Source organism: Phaethon lepturus, unplaced genomic scaffold (assembly GCF_000687285.1).
Source record: "Phaethon lepturus isolate BGI_N335 unplaced genomic scaffold, ASM68728v1 C14073327, whole genome shotgun sequence".
Taxonomy (NCBI): Eukaryota; Metazoa; Chordata; class Aves; order Phaethontiformes; family Phaethontidae; genus Phaethon; species Phaethon lepturus.
Window position 1 is genome coordinate 1 of NW_010576303.1, and position 9,213 is coordinate 9,213.

At 42.9% G+C, this 9,213-nt stretch overlaps 1 protein-coding gene across 1 annotated transcript; it reads right to left on the reverse strand.

The window, feature by feature from the left end:
* Positions 1 to 3,901: 3,901 nt before the first annotated feature.
* On the reverse strand, positions 3,902 to 5,233 carry CKAP4 (cytoskeleton-associated protein 4; the record flags this gene model as incomplete). The annotated part of the gene is made up of 1 exon (XM_010295686.1): positions 3,902 to 5,233. A coding segment is annotated over one exon (1,332 nt), but the record flags the coding sequence as incomplete, so codon positions are not given.
* Between the last annotated feature and the right edge of the window lie 3,980 nt (positions 5,234 to 9,213).

The window sequence follows — 9,213 nt, forward strand, 5'->3', positions numbered from 1 at the left end:
TGCTCGGCGGGGCTCCCTGCCCGCCCTGCCGCGGTGGGCCCTGTCGGTGCCAGCAATACTGCCGTCTTCTTCACCTGTTCGGCCTCTCCACCGCCATCACGCCGTCTTTGCCGTACACCGGCGGCGTTCCCGCCTGTAACGCCTCACCCTCTCTGCTGTAAGCAGAGGGGGGTTCGTTCTTTCTGCAGGTAGTTGAAGATTTTTGAGGTGGTTGAGGATTGTTTATTAGTTCTTTCATTCCTCTTTTCCCTTCGATCCTCCCTCCCTTTCTCAAGTCCAAACAGGCCCAATTGTTCAGTCTCTCTTTCCTAGCACGTTTTACCTCGCATCATCATCATTTCCCTCTGCCAGTCTCTCCGGCCCCACCACTCCCTTCTCGGAAGTGCCCCAAACTGGACAGGGACTGTCCTTGGCAGAACGGAGGGCCCATGCCGGGTGTTTTTAGGCTGTTGTGGTGAGAGGAGCGTGCCTTTTTTTCTGTAGTCGTTTAACTTCTTTGCAGCTTTGTTTACACTACCAGCCAAGGTGTGTCAAACAAGACAGTAAAAAGACTAAATCACTAATCTGTGTTTTAATAAAACAACTAACATACACATTTAGGCCACCAGAAATTATTCTTGCTGTTACAGGTTATTTCACTTGAGGCCGTGGTCAAAGTGGCAGAAGTCCCTGCAACAGCACAAGATCTATCTCCATCACGTCTGCCAGCCATAGCTATTTGCGCAAGCCCTTTCAAGTGTGATCAAATCCACAGTGCCTTGGCCTAATGGCTTCTCCATTTTTAAGATGAGAGCTGACAATGAAGACAAATGTTAATGAACTGGCTCGATCAATACCTCATCAATCAGGCAGACAGTTTCCATTGAAATTTGTTACTGTAACAGCGTGTTATTGATGAAGTACTACTAATGTAACAGAACATTGGCAACACAGACTGTGTCTTGCTAGAGACCTTTTCCACTGCTTTTATTGGAAAGGGTAAAAACAATGGTAAAGAGAAGCACTGGGACTGGATGTGCTCTGTGAGCATTTATGAGGGAATTAGGAAGTGTCTGTGTTCAATGAGGCTGTCAAGCCAAATATAAAAGCTGGAACTCCAACTCACCAAGGGATCCTTGCCACTGTGCCTACCTCCAGCCGTTATCATTTACAGAGAATCATTATTCTTATTTAGTAAAATAGGTAATTTCAAGAGTTTGCCATAGAATTTAAGCTACTAAAAGTGTAACTAGTAATTTTTCATTTAATCTTTGAGATCAAATTTGGCCCAGCTGCACTGCTGGCTTCACCGCAGCCTTAAGTTCCCTCATCGTGCTGTTACGACTCTTTTTTTAAAGACACTGTGTGCTCATTGCCAGCTTCAGGTCCACCTGGTCAACAGGTTATGTCAAATCTCATCTAGATGGAAGGGCTTGTGTGCTCACCCATCTTGTTGAACATGTAAGTAGCCTAATAAGACATAGTACCTATGTCTAGGACTTTGGCCTCAGGAACTGCCAAGACTTCATGATGCCCACACTCTTTTACAAATGCTGTAAGCAGTACAAGGGAAACAAGATTTGGCGCTCACCATGCCAAAGCTGCTAATATGGCAAGCTTGGAGTCATCTTTCCAGGCAATCAAAATGAAATCACCCTTTCCCAAAGTTTTGAAAGCCAGGCATCCTTCATGAAGATGGTATCACTATATGAGCCTTCTAATCCAGTCTTCAAAGCTATCCAAAAGGAGCAGCCACTTTGGAAAGATTATGTAGGTCCTTTCTGTACATTATTTCTGTTCTACATGCTTCAGGCATTCAGCAAGTCTTACCAAGGCATTGCTGGCCATGTCTGACGTAGCATTCATTCATTGCATAAATCACTTATTTCACACCTCACAGCTATCATCCTGGGCTCCTGAGCCCGGTGGTCAACACTGCTGCATTGATCTGACTCAAATCCTGTTTTCAAGAGTTCATCTGTAACCAGAGCAGACAGGACTGCCTCCATGTTCCCCTATGAAAGCTGAGAACAAGTACAGCACTGCATCACATCTGGTGCTTCCCCCAAGCCCTTTCCTGTATCCCACTGGAAGCATCCCAGGAAACACAATGTTAAGCAAGCAGCAATGAAAAAAAAGTGCAAAGAATATTCCAAATGTTTATTATGTATTAAAAATACCGCAAATAAGCCATACAGTTCATTTCACAGTAACCTAAACAACATTGTTCAAGAACTTGAGAAGTCAACAAAGAACAGTGCAGTTCCAACAGCGACAAGTTACCTTAATGCCATGGGTCCCTCTTCCGTTGCCAGCAATTCTTTCCTTTTACAGTGGGAACAACACTAGATATGGTTCAGTATCTTATTTACCTAGGAGAACTCCTTTTCACCTGTGCTGCTCCCACAAGCACACCACTTCTGGAAGCTGCTGTTTCTAGGAATTCTTCTCCTAACATAGCCACGGATCTGGCTAGTGCAGGCTGAGGTGGGCACGATGCGCACGACCTATTTCCAAGGTATCCATGTGCACATCCCTTCACCAAATCTTTGGATAAAGTTCAAAAGTAAACTTGAAAAGGAGGGATATTAGAAATCCTTTCCAAAAAGACAGAAAACCAAGAAAGCTCCATGAGAAAGTGTTTTTTAAATTAACATCTAGAGAATTACAACACTTTTTCCTCACTCTCAACCAGTTCCTAGAAGGATCTGTTGCCCCAGCCAGATATGCGGTGACAACAATGGTGACAAGAATCAGGCACTAAGTCCTGAACACGTAACAACAGTTCAGGTCACTGTCAGCTGTGTGAAAACTTGGAAATGTATATGCCTTAGAAGCAATTCTGCTGATTTCATGGTGATTTTCCCCCTTGTGTGTTTTAGAGTGTACTATCATTAACATGCTTGCTGTACATGGAACACGGAAGGTGCAATTTTAGTCCTTCTCTTTCCTTATTCAAATTCGTGATCATTTTAACAGAAAATCCTGTATCACAGACAAATTAGACCTTTCCAAGAAAGACACAGCCTCTTCATGTAAACAGCCAAAAAATATGACAAAAGTATTACTGTGCCCTCTTGAAACTAATCCCGCCCTTCAGATGTCCCTTCTAAGCACTGGTCTTCTACACCAGCAGCTGAAGATGCTGGGAAAGAAGCCTGTGATCACAAAGAAGGAATCTCTCCAGCCACGTGGTGGAAAACCTCTCTTGGGTCTTAGCCCCAAGCAATGCCACTTACCTCACACTTTCCCTTCAGGGGATTCAGCTAACCCCTTGTTAGCTCCTTGGTACAGGTCAAGGACTCACAGAAATATACTACAGCTCAACTGACACCTGGTAAACTGACCACATGGCTGAGTCCCAAACTGCAGAAACAGATGAATTACTTCAAACTTGGTCCACACTTAAGTCTACTGGTCTAAACAGTTTAAGATGGGGGTGTAGTTTTGTTCATTTGTTTCTTAAACCAAAACATACCAGTAAAATTCTCAGTGTGTCAGCAGTATGCTTTTCGTACCAGAACAGCTGTAGCCCTTCTCTGTGGGATATCTAGTGTCATAATGTGAAACACCTTCATGCCATTAAATATGTGCCCATGCTAACGAGGCTGTAGTGCCTTAGTTACACCACTACATTTACAGCGGTACAACTTTATAGAGCAGATGAGCCCTTAGAAACTCAACCCCAAAGAAACTCATGTTTTCTTATAACAAAATTAAAAATAAAAATAGCAATAAAATAAAACAAAACCAAAAACACTACACAAAAGAGAAATAAAGGAAATAAGCAGAACTGTCTCTATTATTAAAGTATTCTTATTCTCTTTGTGGAGGTATCAAATTCCTTTTAAAAAGAGTAAAAAAACTGGGCATATAAAAGCTATTCTCCTTAATCCATTATTTGCACAAGGAGCACCGCTGCCTAAACTTTTTCATGTATTTTTTCTACTTTCACAAACAACCTTTCCAGATCATTCCTCAGGTCATCTATTGAGCTCTTCACAGACTCCAAGTTGTTCTCATTATTTTCAATTTTCACCGAGTAGGACACTAAACTATCCACCGCAGTTCTTATCATTTTCAAATCAGAATCAACCTGGCTGACGGAAGATCTCAGTTCATCTACAGAGCCTTCCACAGAAGAAAATTTTTCAAGATAGCCTTGAGAATGTGGTTGACCTGTCTGAAGATTTCCTTGATCCAACAGAGTACTAATTTGCTTCTGGACATCCTGAAGAGCACTGGAGGATGGCAGGTCACTGATACTTCTCCTCAAGTCTTCCACATCATTGTGCAGCGAGGTCTGTGATTCACCAAGGTTTTTCAGAACATCTGTGACTGAAGTTATATCCATATCTGAGATTTTCTGAAGAGCAGTAATGCTTTGTTCCAGGGTACTGAGCTTATTCTCATATTCTGCCTCCTTAGAAAGGAAAGATTGCAGCTTTTCACTGTTTTGAGCAGCAACAGAAGTTAAAGACTCTAGGCTGTCTTCTATGTGTCTCAATCGAGACTCCAGTCCTTCACTGTTCTTCCCAAAAGTTTCTAATGCTTTTCTGAAGAGTTCATTTTCTTCCCATTTGTTGAGGTCGGCTCTAACTTGCAGCAAATCTTCATCAAGTCTTTTAATGTCTCCAGGGAGCTGCGTAATAGAATCTTCAGCTCTCAGAACTTTCTCTTGTAAAGCTTTTAATGAAAGGTGTTCAGTGTCCGCAGCCTCTTTGAATTTCTCATGTTCTTGTTTGAGGTTGACTAGCTCTTTCACTTCAGTATACACATCAGACTCCATGGAGTGTATTGTACTCTTCAAGGTCTCTATATCTTTTTCTTTGGTTTTTATGGATGCTTGCATCTCATCAAAAGCATCTTTTAGCACCTTAATTTCATGTTTATACACATCTACTTCTTCTAGTGAATCAACCTTTGCTTTCATATTGTTGATTTCATCTTGGCTCCTTTGCTGGACTTCAGTGAATACAGCAATGTTATCATTTATAGACTTGGTTAGCTCTGTTAGTCTCTCTTCCACTGTGTTTTCCAGAGATGTGAAGTCTCGTTCCCTTGCATCCTTTACCATGTGGATGCCGTCAGACAAGTCTTTCAAAATTTCATTTTGCAGCTTCTGAAGCACTTCACTGATGCGGTTTATTTCACTCTCCCCTTGTTTAATAGCCTTCTCAGCAACGTCCTGCTTCTGCTGAGCAATTTTCATAATGGATTCAAATTCTCCACATGTGGCTTGAAGGGAACGCACCTAGGACAGAAATCCATCTGGTTAATACTGACAGTTTCACCCTTACCTACATCCTTAGCTCTTGTGTTTAAGATCCTTATGGCCCTTGTTGCCATAAGAAATTATCACCTTGCAATCCTTCATGCTCCCTACCTGAGGTGACCCTATGGCACATAGATACAGGAGGTACAAAAAGCCCAGCATCTAGAGCCTTACAGCCCTACAGATGCATACACCTTCTGCTGAGGATCACTGGCCTCACTGACCTGCCATACATGACCCAGGAAATCCGTGGCAGTGAAAATCAAACTCAAGCCTCCAGAGTTTGCATCCCTCCCCTACACGTTTCCTGGTTCTACAGGCCACAAGTCCGTAAGGGAGCAAAGGGAGGGGAAAAAAACACTCTAAAGAACATCTGGCATCAACTTCTGAATACAGAAAAGCTGGAATTAGATTTTAGCAGGCAAGCAGACCCTACACCAATTCCAGCACATGAAATAAGTTTCAAAGAAGACAAGAAAGAGTAACAGGAAAAAATCAGGGGGAAAAGGGCACTGGGAATGGCTGGGGAACGGAAGCAGTAATCATGACATTTTGCTGCTCCTGGACACCAGTGGAGACACAGATTTCTCTTGTCAACTATTTTTTAAGATAAAAAACATAGAAAGGCTTTAATGTTCTAAATACTTAGTACCTCATTATTCACACACATGCATACGCCCATGTGCTCTTAGCAAACAGGGTCACATGTACGTACACAGGCACAGAACAAAGCCCTAACAGCTGCCAAGGGGACTGACTTGCACCTATCTTAGGTAAATAGTCACAGAAAGTTGTTACCACTAGATCAGGTACACTGTTAAGCTTCCCAATTACAAAAATTATCTTTACAGCTGGTTTTAGTAGCAGCAAGAGTGAAAAGGTCAAGGGGTGAGTGGCCGCCACATTCATTTAGTCTCACATTTAAAGGTAAGATCCAGGTCAGGGAAGCACACATTCCTTAATTTTCGGGCCAAGCAGAGTATCAGTCTCAAGACAGTGGAGAAATCTTTTCTGTGCATGTGTGGGTTGTATTTTTTTAAACTTTAAGCAATGTAAGAACTCCCACTGGCTGCAACAGGAATCCATCACGTAGAAAATACCTCAAGGCTTTGGCAGGATGGCAAGTGCTGAGTAATGTATGTTGCCTTGCCTCATGCTACTCCCTGTGCCTGAGGGGTATATTAATCAGTCATGCCACATGGGCTGGCATGTTTAGTGATTAGATACACAGCTGGAGGGGTGGTTTTATTTTATAAATAGAAGGAAGTGTATTTTATGTATTCTTAGAAAGAAATATACAGAGCTTCTACTTCTTTTCTTTTCAAACTGTAGGAGGCTCCAGCAGTTCCCAGTCAAGACTCTGAACCTAGAAATTAATCTCAAAAGACCTAACAGACTTACTAATTAGAAATTAAGTTATTCACATGTATTTTTGCAGGACTAAATCCCTGGCCAAATCCTCCTTGGTTTTCATGGAAGTCTACGTTGTGAAAGGACTGTAAAGTTTGGCCGTGAGACTTGCCCTTGCTCCAACAGATCCCGCAGTTTGAACAATATCTGCGAAGATGACTTCCTTTTTTCCTCTCATCTGTAAAAAGGTTTGCAATGACTTTCCATTCCCTATACTTGTATTCTCTAGTGCCCACATATGAAACCAGAAATTAACTAAAGGGAAGGGAACAGGTAGTAGTACCATATGTACTGCAGCAGGACACCAGCCATTACACTGAGTTACCAACCTCGTTTTCATTACACCTTAGCTGTCATTCATTCTGATTTTTTTTCCACACAGAGAGCTTTTTCTGCATCATTAATAAATGGACTTCAGAAATCTAGAAGGAATGCACAGGGAAAGTTCTCCTCCCCCTCTCATGAAATAATTTATTTTCTTTGACACATTCCAACTAAATCACGAAATTCATATTTGCAATTAACTATCTTCAATTTTTAGTCTCAGAAAAGCCACGAGAAATGGCCAGGGGAACTCTCCCGACGGCCAGGAGGTCTCCACCGCTGTGTGTTTGACAGAGACAGATCCCATCCCTCCACAGTGCAAGTACTTTATACCTGCTCCTCCACCGCATTTGGGCAATGCTCATGGTGTAACCTGAAGCTGTTCTCTTACGCTTGGAGCTGTGCCAGCCACTTGAAGATCAGAGAGCTCTGATGCAATAAAACGGACTGAGGTCTCCAAATTAGACCAGCTTCTGATCTGACCTGTCCTAATCAAGAGCCACCAGGGCCCAGATCAACCCCCTTGCATGAGAGGGGTAAAATTCACAACTTCAAAGTAATAGTTCATATTCATTACGCAGTTTGTGTGTGCACCTAGGTGTGAGTTTGCCTGCTTAGCGTTCGTGGCTGGTAAGGTTTGAAACCATAGCCCTTGAAAGGTTTAACATCATAAATAGCACATAAAAATGTATCTATAGCTAACAACTATGTCTTCTCCAACTGGTCATACTATCTTGTGTTTAAACACCAAACAACCTTGGCCTCTCTGAGAATTGTGCTATAGTGAAGACTAAACTTCCACATCATTTCCTTTCTCCTCCTACTGCTGATGTGTAAAGCACATGAGATTATATAATGCTTACTCCTGACACACTGCAGTAAAAGACTGAGGGGGAAAGCCAGTTCCACACAGCTGCCTATGCTGACGGCACTCCAAAAGTATAACGCAGGACCCTACACTTTTGTAAAGCAATGAAACACAGCCTGGTCTCCACTCCCTCAAGTACATTCTTCTATAAAGACAACACCAAACCACAGCAAGCAAAGCTTTCAAGGGTTACATCGAAACTCTGCGTGATCTCTTCCCCTGAATTTTATTCTTGAATTATTGTATGTATGTCTAACAACAGCCATCTGTTAAATACAGGCAGAGAGTTCCTTTTGAAATGAACTTTATATGCTTCTGTTATACCTCCCTCTCCTAGAATATGTAATGTATACCTAAGGTTTTCTGCAACAACACGGAGATGGAAGCAGCAAATTGTACCCACTCCTATTCTTGGAAGGGCTTATACACTGCACGTACATCTGGGTTCCATACTCATGTATTGTAAACTTACATCCTGTATGTCCTGCCATTGCAATGTCTTCATACAAATAATCTGTAAGAATACCTTAAAAACAGTGGGAAAAAACAACAACCCTTGCTAGTTCAAAACACATCAGTGACTAAAAACCCCAGGATTCAAAGTTAGTTTCAGAAACAACACTATAGCCCTGCATTTTACAAGCATTCTCCCCCCATCCTGTGCGAGTTTTCCTTCTCCTCCTTCTTGCAGGGGAGAGGAAACACCAAGACTGACACTACAAACTCCACGTCTGCAGGCTGCAGCGCTGATGGGAGCGACACAGAAACCTCGGAGGATCTCTGCTACGGCCCATCCCACTGCCCTGTCCCCACGCCACCAGCCTGGGCCCGAGCTCACAGGGAACATGGGGAATCCGCACAGCTCGCTGTGTGGAAAGCAGTCAAGCTCAGACAAGAATTTCCTTTTCTTTGATCTGACTCAGTCATAACTTTGCATACTGCTTTCCAACCAATTTACCTACTCCCTAGACAAGAACTTGATTATACGTTGATGATATGCCTTCACAGACGCCATTTTTTAAAGGTTTTGGGCACCCTAAGACACATCTAGAGGGACAGTGCTGTTTGTGAAACTCTAGCTGAGAGCTCATAAGGCCTGAGTGAAAAAAAAAAAAACCAGAGAGAAATGAGCATTCCTTTTGCTTCGTTTGAGCCACACCCTTTGCCAACAACTTCCCAGCTCTTCCACAGTCCTGGACTGCCACGGACATGGCACGTCTCGCTCCCTTGGCCAGCGGCAAGAACGTGCAAGGCAGGGGGATACGGCCAGGAGCGGGATTTCTGACACTGCCTCTGCAGTTTGGTGAAGCTGCCATGCATTTTGTTTTCCAGAAAAAACAACACGGGCAGGGACATC